Here is a 16,024-nt window from a genome sequence, read left to right as displayed (position 1 = left end):
TGCACATGCGCATTTCTAATCAGCATAAGTGTTTGTTGACCAATTTGCATTACTCACACACACAGTGGCATGTGTAATTTCATAACTATGTAAAAATAATTCATGCTTTTACAATTTACTCTGGCTTGAGTGCTGGTGATGCCTTTTGAATTAGTGATGATGATGGCGGGCTACTTCAGCATGACTGTTCAGAGTTAAGTGTCTGAGCAGACAAGCACATTGCATAATGTTAACGTGTCTGGCTGAGGGCAAGGGGAGGGGAGCTACTATGAGGGTCTGAGCAGGGGGGTGATTTTGAATATTTTAACATTGTACAATCAAAAATGAAAAAATGAAAAGCCAGTACACTTTCTTAGTGGTGCTTCATTGAACTCATTTGTTTCTCTTCCATATATTTATGTAATCCTGGTTGCATAACAATCTTGAGAAGAGAAGAGGTTGGAGGGATTTTTTGTTGTTGTTGTTTTGTTCTATTTCCAAATCAACCCAGTCAAATGCAGGCACTGGTTAACTTAAAGCTAAGCAATCATCCGCAAAATCAGTGGAATTCCTCAAAAGGCAACGGGCAACCTAGATAAGCAATGAATTTGTATCAAAATCCTAAATTTATGATACTACATTATGAAACTGCTCATCCTCACAAGGCAATTATTTTCATTTTCCCATGTAGGTTAATCAGAAATGTACCATCAAGTAGATGAAAAGTGTTTTATAATCATTTAATAGGCAGAAAATATTGTAGTGTTGTATTTTGTTTTATATATTATATATATATATATATATATATATATATTTATTTATTTTATGTCAGATATGTGTTTTTAGTATAAAACAATTTATATTATAACTTAGTATAGGGTTTTTTATAGGTTTATATTATTTAGATCACATTGAAGGATAAGTTATTATATTATGACAACTATGTTTAATTTTTCCAAGAAAATAAGTCAATAAGTCAATCATTTCTCACTAGGTTTTTCTGACACGCATGCTGGAGCCTATCCCAGCTGTCAATGGGCAGTAGGCAAGGTACACCTTCAACTGGTCGCCAACCAATCGCAGGGCACACATAGACGAACAACCAAATAATTTGGAGTTCTCAGTTAGCCTACCATTCATGTTTTTGGAATGTGGGAAGAAATCAGATTATCCGGAGTAAACCCACGCAGACATGGCGAGAACATGCTAACTTCACACAGGGAAGCCAGAGCCAGAATTAAACCCTGCACTTCAGAATCGTGAGGCCGAAGTGCCAATCATTGCACCATTGTGCCACCCAAAATGTCAATCAAATCATGTTAAATAGCTCAAATAAATGGAGAAAGGGAAACTGCATGTGAACATAATAATATAGGGAAGTGATACTGGGTAAACAGTTGCTATTCAGGCAGCTGTTACTTTCATCTCTCATCGACTATTGCAAGAGATGTCTTCTGAGCATCATGTTCTTTCATCTGGTAAGCAACCTTTAGTCTTACTTTTGAGCTGTAAAATTTGGATTTATAAGTAGTGGCAGGTAAGGACGTAACAATATCTAAATGTCACAATACAATATTATCCTGATGTGATACTAACGAAACGATAATTATCACGTTATTGTGGTGGTGTTGGCAATAAAAAAATTTAAAAAAAAAGCTCATAATACTATATATATTAACCTCTGAGTCTTCTGCTTTATCCATGCCACTATGCCAGTATGGTCGCCGCCTGTCACCATCTTAAAGTAGCACTAAGGAACTTTTCAACCTTAATAAAATATTTTCATACCACTTCTGATGAAATATCGACTTAAAACTAGTTGAATGGTACCTTTGCCATGGCCTGAGAAGGTCTGTATCATTTTCACTGGCACTAAGCAACTTTGGGGAAGATGGTAGGACCACTGCCACACAAAAAACTACAAATGTGCTGACTGCTTTATGGCATACGTCACTTATCCCTTTACCCATTCGTTACAAAGTCGGAAATCAATTTGATTGGTGTGAGCTCAAAAACGTCGCAATGCGCTTGTCCTCATGGAAAATGTGGTCTTCCTTCAGACATAACATTACCGCTTTTGTCCATATGGCGCCGCCATAATCAACATAAACTGAAAGTTCCTTAGTGTTGCTATAAATTACTTCGTAAACAATGCATAGTGTATGTTACTATTGGCTCAGCAGCGTAAAGTATAATTGTCTATGTAGTTCATAATGTTGTGCTTGGCTGAAGCAGGTAAAAAGTAGTTTTTTAATGGAGATGTGGTATTTTAAATATCGTAGCATGACAACGACGATATTATAGCAATTATAATATCACGATATCACGATATTGCAGTTATTGTTACATCCCTAGTGGCAGGTTAGAGGGATTGCTGGATGGACAGACTGATACAGCCTAAGGCAGGGGTGGGCACACTCGGTCCTCGAGGGCCGGAGTCCTGCAGGTTTTGGAGGTTTCCCTTCTCCAACACAGCTGATATATGATCAGCTCATCAGCAAGCTCTGCATAAGCTTGGTAACAATCCTGTTGATTGGAATCAGCTGCGTTGCAGCAAGGAAACCTCCAAAACCTGCAGGACGCCGGCCCTCGAGGACCGAGTTTGCCCACCACTGGCCTAAGGAATACTCACCAAATAAAAGTTCTGTCTTCATGATTATTTTGGTTAACTATCAAAGACAAAATAATTTAACAGTTTCCTGTTGCGGCTGTAGTTCATTGGGGTGTAGCACTGCATCCATCACGACAGCTGTTTCTAATATTTGGCTTGCTTGGCTACAGTATTTAGCTAAATAATAGTGACAAAATTGTAGCAATGTCTCATGATCTACAATGAGAACGTCATAGCCACCATCACAAAACCTTTATTAACTCATTAACAGTAATTCCAAATTGTATGACTATTAGAGAATAAACAATTGCATCTAAAGGAAAATGCTTAAAGGGGAAGTCAACACACACACAAAATTCTTGACAATAATATGTTGTATGCAGCCCCACTAGTCTAAATACGGTATTTTTGTAGAATATCCATCCATTTTCTGAACCGCTTACTCCTCACAATTGACGGGGTGCTGAAGCCCATCCCAGCTGGCTTCGGGCAGTAGGCGGGGTACACCCTGAACTGGTTGCCAGCCAATCTAGGGCACGCGATAGTCAAATATGAGCATCAAAATTCTGCAGTTTTTATCAATATCAGAAGGCGGCCACTTGCTGTCGAGTGAAAATGACATCACAGTTACTCAGGTCTCAGGTTACAGCCAGCCACTAACCTGGCAATAGCCAGATTGATGTTGTGATTCACTCAAGGTAGTTCTCCAGAATATCAATCTGAGACTGCTCCACGGTGATTTGCTGGGTGAAATTCTGAACAATATTACCTAACTTTCGTTTTGACCAATTACGGCCATGAATGAAAATGTCGTCTTCGTTCTCGTCGTTGGGCGGGGACATAAATAATCAGTTAAAAATGCATGACTCTCGCTGCTCAACATTCAACAAGGTAATGGTGAGTAATTCTGCAAGAAAATAATTAATTGCAGCGTCCATTCGTCCATGTTAGGTTAGTTTGTTTCCAACGGTGTCCGCGCTTCCTGGTTTCGTCACAGCTGCATATCCCGCCCCAAACACAATGTCGCTTTGTGATTGGTCCGAACCACAATCGGTGAAAATCAACGTGCTCGGTACAAGATGCATTCTCCAGAGTTTGTGTACCGTGAGAATTGATCTTGCAGAGCAAGTTTAGCCAATCACAGCTCAGCTTCCGAAAACAGGTGAACTGTGATTGGTCGTTGCCTGAACCCTGAGCAACTGTGATGTCATCTTCAGTTAATAGCAAGTGACAAAATGGCCACCTCCTGAGATGGGAAAAAAAACGGCTGGATTTTGCTGCATAAACCATATTCCACAAATGTAATATTAATCAGAATGTCAGGTTTAGACTAGTGAGGTTACATATAACATATTATTGTCCAAACATGTCTAAGGTTGACTTCCCCTTTAAAGCAACACTAAGAAACCTTTAGTCTACGTTAATTATGGCGGCGCATATGGACAAAAGCGATAATGTTATACCTGAAGGAAGACCACATTTCCCATGAGGACAAGTGCATTGCGTCGTTTTTGAGCTCACACACATTCAAATTGACTTCCATCTTTGTAACCAAAGGGGAAAGAAGTCAGCACATTTGTAGTTTTTTGTGTGGCAGTGTTCCTACCATCCTCCTCAAAGTTGCTTATTGCCAGTAAAATATATACAGATCCATGGCAAAGGTACGATTCGACTTGTTTTAAGTCGATTCAGAAAAGTTATGAAAATATTTTATTAAGGTTGAAAAGTTCCTTAGTGCTACTTTAATGCTGAATATTAAACCGTAAAAAAAAATAACTCTTGAAAAACATAACTTTATAGTATGTGTTGCTTATAGATAGATAGATAGATAGATAGATAGATAGATAGATAGATAGATAGATAGATAGATAGATAGATAGATAGATAGATAGATAGATAGATAGATAGATAGATAGATAGATAGATAGATAGATAGATAGATAGATAGATAGATAGATAGATAGATAGATAGATAGGTAGGTAGGTAGGTAGGTAGGTAGGTAGGTAGGTAGGTAGGTAGGTAGGTTGGTTGGTTGGTTGGTTGGTAGGTTGGTTGGTTGGTTGGTTGGTTGGTTGGTTGGTTGGTTGATTGATTGATTGATTGATTGATTGATTGATTGATTGATTGATTGATTGATTGATTGATTGATTGATTGATATAATTTGTAATAATTTCATTATATTTTATTTTAATGTTTGGTCTTTTTTAGCAGCAATGGGATGCTACACTACTACTATTATGCCCCATTAGCATTATGTACATGCGCCTTACAAAGAAGCCACTGAATGTTTGGCACAACTGTCACATGACCTTCTTTCTGGCACAGATTTCACTGAGAACTTTATGTGCTTCCATACAGATGTGCGTGGCACTTCAAGGATTTTTCTGCTGTCCATCCAAAGCGGCAGCTATCACTTCATACCCCAAAACTCTGCCATGTGATGTAAGTGAGTTTGTCAACGGGAGCGTGGTGCTGGTGGACTGCGGTGCAAGAAACCTCAAAGCCATCCCGCAAGGCATTCCAAGAGACACCACCAATCTGACGCTCACCATCAACCATATACCCGAGTTGAACTCTACCTCCTTTGACAGCTTGGAGAACCTGACTGAGCTTGACATGAGGTGCAATTGCATGCCCATTAAAATCGGATCCAAAGACCACATCTGCACCGAGAGTTTGGTGATAGAGGAAGATACGTTCACCAGCCTAAGGAAACTACGAGCACTCTATTTAGATGGAAACCAACTTAGCAGCATACCAAAAGGACTGCCTTCCAATCTAGTCCTGTTGAGCTTGGAGGTCAATCACATCTATCAACTTGCTCGCACAAATTTCTCCACACTCAAAAGTGTTGAGACGCTTTATTTTGGTCAAAACTGCTACTATCGAAATCCGTGCAATTTTTCCTATCAAATTGAAGATGGCGCCTTTTCAGAGCTTCGCAATTTAACTCTGTTGTCTCTGAAGTCAAATAACTTATCTTTTATTCCACTTCATCTGCCTACCAGTCTGAAGAACTTGTATCTGTACAACAATAAAATAGAGGAGGTCACAGAAAATGATTTTGAAAACCTCGCTAATTTGGAGATTCTTGACTTAAGCGGAAACTGTCCACGATGTTACAATGTTCCTTTCCCATGCACACCTTGCCCGAATGATTCTCCACTTCAGATCAGAAAGACCGCTTTTAGAATGTTGGGGAAACTAAAAATTCTCCGTCTGCACAGCAACTCTTTGAGATTTGTGATGCCTGAATGGTTCAATGGTACAAGAGAGCTGAGAGTCCTTGATCTATCGTCAAACCTTTTAGCAGGAGATATTGGGATGACAGACTTCCCACATTTTCTGAGCAAACTGGAAGAATTGGACCTTTCATTTAACTATGAATTACAGCGATATCCCCAAACTCTAACTTTGAGCAAACATTTTTCCGAACTGAAGTCCCTTAAAATCCTTCGGATAAAAGGCTTTGTGTTTCAGCAGCTAAAACCCGAGAGCATTGCTCCGTTAAAGCTCCTACCACACTTAGAAGTCATAGACCTGGGTACAAACTTTATTAAAATGGCAAACCTGAGTATTCTAATGGGGTTGCCAAATTACAAAATGGTCAGTCTCTCTGACAACAAAATATCTGCCTCATCTGAACAGCAAAATGCCGTTGGAGGAGAGGAGAAGCCTCACATGCTGACTGACTACCAAATAAAGGAAGTGCGAGAAATGCGGTACTTCCGATATGATGAAGAAGCACGCAGCTGCAGGTATAAAGATAAAGAATTTGGAGTTGCTAAGTCGTTTGCCAAAAGGGAATGCACTAAGTTTGGAAAAACCCTGGATATAAGCAGGAATAATATTTTTTTTCTGCATGCTGGGTTTTTTAATCTGTCCGAGCTGCGGTGCCTTAATCTGTCAGGAAATGCAATGAGCCAAACACTGAATGGTTCCGAATTTAGCTACCTGACTCATCTAAAATATTTAGACTTCACATTCAATCGTCTCGACCTGCATTTCGCTACTGCCTTTCAAGAGCTGAAAAATCTCGTAGTCCTTGATATTAGCTACAACGGACATTATTTTGAATCTGAAGGTCTCATTCACATGCTGAACTTCACAAAGAACCTAAAAAAACTCAAGACACTGCGCATGAACCACAACGAGATTTCTACTTCGACAAACACTGAGATGGAGAGTGAGTCTTTGGAGATACTTGAGTTCAGAGGTAATCGACTGGACATGTTGTGGAGAGACGGGGACACCAGATTTGTCAATTACTTCAAGAAACTGCTTAACTTGAAAGTACTCGACATTTCTCAAAACAACCTCAATTTTATCCCGTATCAAGTGTTCAGCGGTCTGCCAGACAAGCTGTTGAAGCTTTACATAAAAAACAACAGATTGAAATCGTTTCCATGGGAAAAACTACAACTGATACAATCGTTGCACGTCTTAGATCTCAGTGGAAACAGTTTAACAACCGTTCCAAGCATGCTCGCAAACTGCACCAGATCTCTCAAGAAGCTCATCTTGCAAAAAAACCAAATCATGGCCCTCACCCCAAATTTCCTCAAGGACGCATATAATGTCACATATTTGGACATTAGCTTTAATCACATACGACAAATTGAGCAATCCAGCTTTCCCGATGATGTTGTCAATCAGATGCAAATGCTACTTTTGCACAACAATGATTTTGTGTGCTCATGCAATGTCACTTCTTTAGTCATGTGGCTCAACAGCACCAAGGTGCCCATCCCCAAACTAGCCACAGATGTGACCTGTGCCGCCCCGGAGACACAACGAGGTCGGGCCGTGATCTCGGTTGACCTGCTGGCCTGTCAACACAATGACTTGTCAATCATCCTCTACATGCTCAATGCTTCCCTGGTCCTGAGTTTCCTCATCCTGTGCATCTCCAGTCATCTCTTCCTGTGGGACGTTTGGTACATCTACTATTTCTGCCGGGCCAAGCTCAAGGGCTACAGCCGCTTATACTCCCAGAGTGCTCTCTTTGATGCCTTTGTGTTGTACGACAAAGAAGATCCTGCCGTGTGTGAGTGGATTACAAAGGAAATGTGCGTCCATCTGGAGGAACGAGGAGATCGCCAGCTGACTTTGTGTCTAGAGGAGAGAGACTGGATTCCTGGCTACCCCCTGATTGACAATCTCTCACAGAGCATCCAGAAGAGCAAGAGGACTGTATTCGTTCTCACCAATAAATACATTAAAAGCGGTAACTTCAAGACTGCTTTCTACATGGCCCAGCAAAGGTTAATGGATGAGAAAAACGACGTCATCGTCCTGATACTCTTGGAGAAAGTGCCTTGTAATTCCAAGTACCTCAGACTGCGGAAAAGGCTGTACAAACGCTCCATTCTCGAGTGGCCAACAAACCCTCAAGCTCAGCCTTACTTCTGGTTCAGCGTGAGAAGCGTTTTGGCCACTGAAAGCCACAAGCAATACAACAGCCTCTTTAAAGAGACACTGTAAAATAGACCAGTATGACCAGTATTGCACTGCAAACACCACCCGTTTCCTCTCTGATCTGTTAAAGGCTGTATAAATGCTCTGTTCTCAAGTAGACCAACAGCTCTTGTGTTTTAGCCTGTGAAGCGCCAATATCCAATTGTTCCTGAAAGTCAGTACAACTTCTTCAAAGAGATGCTGAAAAACAGACCTGTGAAGATCTACACGTCTACAATAATGTTTAGTGCAATGTGTGAACATTCTATCATTAAAATTAAAATAAAACAACACGGTTGTGGCAGGAATGCTTCTTTGCACCAAACATAAAACACTTCTCAGTTGTTCAACATTTTATGAAACAGGGAAGTGGTGCACTAATGCACTTCTGCATTTTTTTTTCTATTTCTGTCTCACAACTCAACGTAGGAGCCTGGTTGAGGCTCGGGAACCTATAATTGGGTAAGTTTTGTAAAAAGAATACAATAAATACAAATATAAGCTTTAACTTTTTTTTTTAACATTTGATTCCGGCCTTTGTAGCATTTGGGACTCCAAAGGAATCAGTGAAGCATCCGCAATGGTGAGTGTCACAGATCCAAATTTTTCTAAATACATTTTAACATTTTGAATGTCTCCTCCAAGCAGGCAGAAATGTTTGTGAATGCATCCATCTATTACTTTTAGACCTTTGTGCAATAAAACGTGGCATAAGAGCCACATGCATCTGTTACTGTACTGAGAATTTAGGAGCTTCCACTAAAATGACTCAGAAAATGTCGTAGTTATTCAGCCACTACCATTCCTGAGAACTTTTCCACCTTAGTTGCTAAACTCAAGGCCCAGCGGCTAGATCCGAGCCACCACATCTTTTTATGTCACCCACAAAAGCAAATAAAATCAACTTTGTTTCTTGCTATTCGGATGTGTTCCTAATAATTTGACGGAAAATCTCATCAATCTCAAGTTTTCATTTTTTGTTCAATTTTAACAGACATTGCAAGCATTTTTTCACCAAATCCCCATCTTAAAATAAGGTGAACAACATAGACTGAAGTATTTTGTTGTCACTACTTTCTATCACTTCTGACTGCCAATTCATTTAGGTGTTAAAAATGTATCACATTACCTTATGCATAGTCAATTACTGTATGTATTATTTTCAGTTATTTCGGGCCTCTGAGTGAATCCGTAACCACAGTGTGGCGTGCGACGAAAGAGTTTATACATATATATATATATATATATATATATTTGTGTGTGTTTTTAATAGTACTCTATTTTTATGCCACACTTGCTATTAGTGTGTGAGTGCTTCCGCTCTAGCTCAAGGGGAAGTACGATACTTTTTATTTAAAATGTTTAATGTGTACGAATGTAAGTTAGAATGCTGACATTTTTAGGCTTAATTTAGAATTTGAACTTTATTTTTCTTTTTATTTTTCTTTCATGTGACATTAATTGTCACTGAGGATGGTTGGATGGGCAAAACAAAATGTCAAATACTACTGCCATCTACTGGACATAGTTGGTACTACTCAAACATGTGTTCATTACCTGGTGAAATAAAATGTAAGGTCAGGAATTAGTTCAAACTATTTTTGCTGATTTAACTTTGTTTTTGTTTGTTCTAATCTACAGACTGCCACATATTGGGTGCACTTGCTTCTGCTCTGTGCTTGTGTTTGGCCTGCTGCAAGTAAACCTGAATGGATGTTACCCCAGTTCCCTTGTGTTGTCACGGCACGGAATACCACAGAGGTCATATTTAACTGCAAAGGGCGTAAACTGCAAAAAATACCACCTGGGATAACAAGTAACGCAACAGTGCTGAACCTAGCAGAAAATCATATCAAGCATATTAAATATGCTTCCTTTTCCGGTCTAACGAACCTCACTCACATCTACCTGAGCTGGGCAAACAAGAGGCAATCAGTGAAGATCGATGACAATACATTCAGAAACTTGACCAACCTTCGTGTGCTGGAGCTGAATGGCAACAGCCTGACGGCACTGCCTGTCACACTACCTCTTGGTTTGAATGTCCTCGAGCTAAACAACAACAGGATTTTGTCTTTGGATAAAAGCAGCTTTATCAGATTGACAAATGTGACAATACTATTGCTAGCCAAGAATTGCTTCTCCTGGAACCCCTGTGGGACAAATATAAACATCACGGAAGGCAGTTTTGCACCAATGACCAAACTGCAGAATTTGGACCTGTCCTTTAACAACCTAACCAAAGTTCCCAAAGGACTTCCCTCATCCCTGCACATTCTGAGGATGGGACAAAATCAAATTGAGTACATATCTAAAGATGATTTCCGTGGCATGAATCGATTGAAAGTCCTCAAGTTGCAAGGGAACTGTCCGAGATGTCAAAATGCTCCCTATCCATGTGTTCCCTGTAAAAACGAGTCCCTTGCCATTCATGCGCACGCCTTTGATGACCTTGTACAGCTAACAACTCTGAGTCTGGCAGGAAACTCGCTGAGAAATATGGACCCATCCTGGTTCAAGAATCTAAACCAACTTAAAGAACTGTTGCTCTCATTTAACTTCTTACAAACACTTATCACCAGTGAGGCTACGTTTCTCAAATACCTTCCCAACCTTGAAAAAATGGATATCTCCTTCAACTTTTTACTGAAGATCTATCCCCAAACATTAAATTTTTCAAAGTATTTCTCACACCTCGTGTCCCTCCAAACTTTGAATTTGGGGGGTTTGGTATTCCAAGAAATTGGCACAGAGACATTTAGACCGCTGTACGATCTTAAAAACCTGTCTGAACTGGACTTGGGCACCAACTTTCTCATTCACTCCAATCCTAGCATATTTAGCAAATTCTCAAACCTGAAGATTATATATCTTGCAGAAAACCGTCTGTATCCGACTGAGGTGAGAAGTGTGACGCATTCAAATGAGGGCGACCTTTCGGTTTCCACATTTGCAAGCCGCCATCGACAACTATTTGAGATATCATACGGCCATATCAAAGAAGAGTGCTACAATTCTGGGCGGGTCCTGAGCCTCAGCTCAAATAATCTGTTTTTCATCTCCCCGGAGCAGTTTGAAGGCTACGGCAACATCACATGTCTCAACCTCTCGGGGAACGGATTCTCGTCAGCGCTTAACGGCACAGAGTTCTCCTCAATCCCAACGCTGACGTATCTCGACTTGTCTTTCAACAAGGTAGATCTGGCCTACGACAATGCCTTCAGTGAGCTGAAGAAATTACAAGTGCTGGACATAAGTTACAATTCTCACTACTTCCAGGCCTACGGTATAACACATAATCTAAACTTTTTACAAAAACTGCCTCTCCTGAGAGTGTTGAATATGAGTCATAACTCTATTTCCACATTGACGACAAAAATGATGTACAGTAATTCCTTGTCAGAACTGCAGTTTCAAAGCAATCATCTCGGGCGTCTATGGAAAGAAGGGGATCACTCATATATCTCACTATTCAGACATCTAACAAATTTGACCATATTAGATATATCTGATAATCATATCGCCAAACTTCCCAACAAGGTGTATGAGTCGTTACCACAAAACCTGACGATGCTACGTTTAAGTCACAATTCCCTAACAGGCTTCAGATGGGACAAGCTAAACCATTTCCTTCAGCTTCAAAGTCTGGTCCTGAGCTACAATGCCATATCTGATGTAACAGGTATCGACCTCAATGCTCCCATCAAGTTGATCTACCTGGACCTGAGTCACAACAACATTCACCACTTGAATGACGGCTTTTTGAAAGGCGCCAAAAGCCTCACCACTCTTTTCCTCAGCTACAACAAACTCACCCTCATTAATCAATCAACCTTCCAATCGAGACCGGAATCTCCAATACAAAAGTTGTTCCTGGGGAATAACCCATTTCAGTGCACCTGTCACATGTTAGACTTCATTCTATGGATTGAAACCAGTGGTGTGCACATCCCCCGACTAACTACTGATTTGACATGTGACGCGCCAGAAAACCAAATGGGTCACGCACTCATTTACTTTGACATCAACCAGTGTGTGAATGGCAGTTATGCTTTTTGGCTCTGCTTGATATCAAGTTCCTTCATCCTTATTTTTACGTTTGTGGTGACGAGTGCTCACTTATTTTATTGGGACGCTTCCTACATCCTACACTATGTGAAAGCTAAACTAATGGGGTACCAATCCCTGAACTCGTGCCACAATGCTTATGATGTTTTTGTGACTTACGACACCAAAGATCCACAAGTTTCCGAGTGGGTGATGAGGAGCTTAAGGGTAAAGCTGGAAGAGGAGGGCGAAAAGCATCTTCCTCTGTGTCTGGAGCAGAGGGACTGGCTTCCTGGAGTGCCCCTGATGGATAACCTCCTTCACAGCATCCGACAGAGCCGCAAAACCATGTTTGTCCTAACAGAGGATTACGTCAAGACCGGGGTCTTCCGGCTGGCCATGTACCTGGCCCATCAACGGCTGTTGGATGAGAACATAGATGTGATCGTGCTGCTGATGCTGGAGCCCGTGCTGCAACACTCTCACTTCTTGCGGCTCCGTAGGAGGTTGTGCGGGAAAAGTGTGGTGGAGTGGCCCAAAACGGCGGCCGCCGAGCCATGGTTCTGGCAAAACCTGCGGAATGTCATCAGAGTGGACAATCAGGCCATGTACAACAAGACCTACTCCATGTACTTTACAAATAGATAATGCAATCCTTCCTGGACACCATTTTGGACACCACGACAGCGAGGGAATGGTCTGCGACTTGTTGGCAGCTTTGTAGAGACTCTTTTGATATCTTGCATTTTCCAAAATAATGTTCATTCTTCTTTTTGTTATGATCTTTTAAAACCAGAATTATAGTCACAAAATAAATGAAAATACATGCATGTCAAGCCTGTGCTCTTTACTAGATGTTTACAAAAGTAGAACATTAAAAAAAATTACATATATTTTATAACAGGCAACTGATTTGCCAGGAAGGCAGATAGATAGATAGATAGATAGATAGATAGATAGATAGATAGATAGATAGATAGATAGATAGATAGATAGATAGATAGACAGACAGACAGACAGACAGACAGACAGACAGACAGACAGATAGATAGATAGATAGATAGATAGATAGATAGATAGATAGATAGATAGATAGATAGATAGATAGATAGATAGATAGATAGATAGATAGATAGATAGATAGATAGATAGATAGATAGATAGATAGATAGATAGATAGATAGATAGATAGATAGATAGATAGATAGATAGACAGATAGATAGGTAGATATAATTTTTTGATAATTTCATTATATATATATTTTTTTCCTTTAGTCCTTTTCAAGGTAGACTAGCAGTAATGGGATGCCACATCACTACTATTAGACCCCATTTGCATTGTGTACATGCGCCTCACAAAGTAGCCACTGAATGTATGGCATAGTGTTGTGAATGGATGTTTTTTTCACAGTTGAATTCGATTTCATTTATATCGCATCAATGAATCACAAAAGAAGTCCACACTCCTCACTTGTGAAAAACAACAACGCCATTACTCTATTCGCCCACACGGTGTCACTGCTGTTGCATTTTTCAATGCAAGAATGTTTGACACCATAAAACGCCGTTCACTTAAGAATATTTGGACATGAAATAAAAACATTTCCTTTGGTACAACGGAGACGATCATATATGTTTAATTAAATTCGGGTGGGAGGAAGAGAGAATATGCTAAATATGATTTCGTTTAATGACGGCTAGAAAAACAACAACAATAACGAAACCTGGACAATAACGTTCACACTTTGCATTGGGTTTAAAGAGAGTGTTGAATCCAGAATTAAAATCGAACAATATGCCTTTTTTGAAGGCGAGCTATGTCGTGACGTCATGGGTCGTTTGCATATTGCATCGTATTTAAAGGGTACTAGCGGAAGTAAACGCCACTTCTCCTACCCCAGCTCGGCGTGTTTCTTGTTGCATCGTCCTACAACTGGTGAGTTAAGCCTTAAATTTTTTTAGCCCGTTTTGTAATTATTTGGTTTCTTTTCTCTCGTATTTTAATATGTTGGTGCTACGTCCGTTGTATGTGCGTGCATGTTTTATAAAGGCTATTTTTATATCATGTTCAGCTTGGCTGAAGTCGACTTTAGTTACGTTTAAAATGATGCACAAATACACGTGAATTGAATATTGTGCGTGTTTGTGTAGTTTAGGAGTTTCGAAAGCGTGCTTTTGGGTAGCTTGCATAAAGGGCGTTGGTTTCGCATCTGCACGTTTTAACTCAAGCGTCTTTGTCCAGTCACATGCTGTATTGTTTCCTTAATTTCTCAAAGGCTCCAGTTCAATAATGCAACAAACATTTTTTTATTTTTAGTCTACGCCAACATGGCTGACAAACCCGCTATCCAGGAAGTCACAACCTTTGACAAGACCAAGCTGAAGAAGACTGAGACCCATGAAAAGAACACTCTGCCAACTAAAGAGAGTGCGTGGATATTTTTCTCACTAAAATGTTTGTTGCACATCAATATTGAGCAAATGTCTCTCTTGCAGCCATCGACCAGGAGAAGGCGGCGTAAAGCAAGACCAATCCAATGTGCTGTACATTCCACAAGCCCTTCAGCTGAACTCCACCTGCAATGACTGGCCAACGCCGCCCCATCACTTGGCTTTAAATCACCTTTTGGCACAGTGAAGAATGGCTTGTTAACACAGGTCCATGGCCTTTGTCGTTTTGTTCTGTGGAGGCATCTCCTGGGGTAGAAAGAGTGGAACTACACACCTCATGGTGTGCAAATCCACTCTGCAATTCCTGAAAATGCTCCCATAGAAATCTGGTTGTTTTTTTTGTAAAACTGGAATGCATGTTTTGTTAAATATGCAAAATAAAAAAAAGTGTAATGGATCAGTTGTATCTGACTTGGACTGGATGAAATTTTTGGTGTGAAGAATGGTGAAAACGATACAATGGAAGAAGGTATTTTAGATGTGATACAATGGGCTCATAATTTGTTGCAAAAAGCTTTGAGGCTATCTAATAACTACACTACTGTGTTAAGGGGTGGGGAAATTTGTTGGGAGAATAAATGATGACAGACAGCTGCATCATGTGCATGCATCGGATCATTATGTAACTTCATCAGGCCTGTTAACAGCTGTGCCTTTTACAATAGGCTCTGCTGTGAGATCGACACAGATTCCCATTCATCCTTGTTCCCATGCGGGCTGGATTTAATCTAAAGTCAGATTTGGAATTGAAATGGGTATGAGGGCAAATTTTGTTTTGTAGTATTTTTAGCGGAAGGTCTCACCATTCCTTCCCTGTACACACAGCTGAGATCTCCTCCCGCTGCAGACACAAATGTAATGTATGAGATGTGAACTAGATTCTTCAATGTATATATATAAATTAAACACGCTTATTTCACTTTTAGTAGAGCATAAAACATGATTTTTGATTTCGCCAAATTATTTATCAATAAGTTATTTTTTTTTAAATATATCAATATCTCTCAAACTAGAGCCAATCCAAATAAAACGGATGTCATTTTCTGATTCAACAGTCCCAAATTACCCAGAAACCATTCAAATATATTTGCCACTCGGGGGGTGGGGGGTTGGCCAGTGTTATCAACACTCAATCCGAGCAGTGAGAAATAAAAGTTCTAAAAACACCCAACAAGCCGTCTTGGTTTTGTGGTTTGCAGGTCAGCTGATTGAAAGAAACTTTCGCTCCAAAGTTGGGAAGTTTGGAGGAAGGGGGCGGTACAGCTAAAGAATGTTATTCCAGTAAAGGCATGTTTTGGGGGATATGCCTATGGTGAGGAACCAGCTACTGAGGCAAGACAATAGTCCGCTCTCTTACTGCCTGATATAAATAAACAGCAATGTTCTAAATGGCACACACAGCAAATATCACCTGTTCAACTTCCCAAATAGAATAAAATCTGAACTATCAAGCAGACGCAACAACATAGATTAACAA

General features: G+C 40.2%; 3 protein-coding genes across 3 annotated transcripts; all 3 read left to right on the top strand.

Moving 5' to 3' along the window:
• Positions 1-1,436: 1,436 nt before the first annotated feature.
• LOC147164593 (toll-like receptor 7) lies at positions 1,437-8,157 on the top strand. The gene is made up of 2 exons (XM_086091049.1): positions 1,437-1,457; positions 4,951-8,157. The coding sequence occupies exons 1-2, from the start codon at positions 1,443-1,445 to the stop codon at positions 8,074-8,076; spliced, it is 3,141 nt and encodes a 1,046-aa protein (XP_085947175.1). The 5' UTR covers positions 1,437-1,442; the 3' UTR covers positions 8,077-8,157.
• A 303-nt stretch (positions 8,158-8,460) lies between these two features.
• Positions 8,461-12,865, top strand: tlr8a (toll-like receptor 8a). Its single transcript, XM_086090546.1, has 3 exons — positions 8,461-8,511; positions 8,593-8,632; positions 9,691-12,865. Exons 2-3 carry the CDS (start codon positions 8,630-8,632, stop codon positions 12,742-12,744), a joined length of 3,057 nt encoding a protein of 1,018 aa, XP_085946672.1. The 5' UTR covers positions 8,461-8,511; positions 8,593-8,629; the 3' UTR covers positions 12,745-12,865.
• A 1,020-nt stretch (positions 12,866-13,885) lies between these two features.
• Positions 13,886-14,944, top strand: tmsb4x (thymosin beta 4 X-linked). The gene is made up of 3 exons (XM_086090552.1): positions 13,886-14,032; positions 14,414-14,524; positions 14,593-14,944. Exons 1-3 carry the CDS (start codon positions 13,927-13,929, stop codon positions 14,616-14,618), a joined length of 243 nt encoding a protein of 80 aa, XP_085946678.1. The 5' UTR covers positions 13,886-13,926; the 3' UTR covers positions 14,619-14,944.
• The last annotated feature ends 1,080 nt before the right edge of the window (positions 14,945-16,024 follow it).

Source organism: Leptonotus elevatus, chromosome 12, assembly GCF_054856555.1.
Source record: "Leptonotus elevatus isolate MCC_2025b chromosome 12, RoL_Lele_1.0, whole genome shotgun sequence".
Classification (NCBI taxonomy): domain Eukaryota; kingdom Metazoa; phylum Chordata; class Actinopteri; order Syngnathiformes; family Syngnathidae; genus Leptonotus; species Leptonotus elevatus.
The sequence above is the reverse complement of the archived record's forward strand: the minus strand, read 5'-3'. Positions and strand labels throughout refer to the sequence as shown.

Bases quoted from the DNA above. Each gene is read 5' to 3' on its own strand.
- tmsb4x (XM_086090552.1), top strand. From the start codon at position 13,927: ATGGGTCGTTTGCATATTGCATCGTATTTAAAGGGTACTAGCGGAAGT. The intron at 14,033-14,413 runs GTGAGTTAAGCC...TTTTATTTTTAG, and splicing joins GTTGCATCGTCCTACAACTG to TCTACGCCAACATGGCTGAC. The intron at 14,525-14,592 runs GTGCGTGGATAT...TCTCTCTTGCAG, and splicing joins CACTCTGCCAACTAAAGAGA to CCATCGACCAGGAGAAGGCG.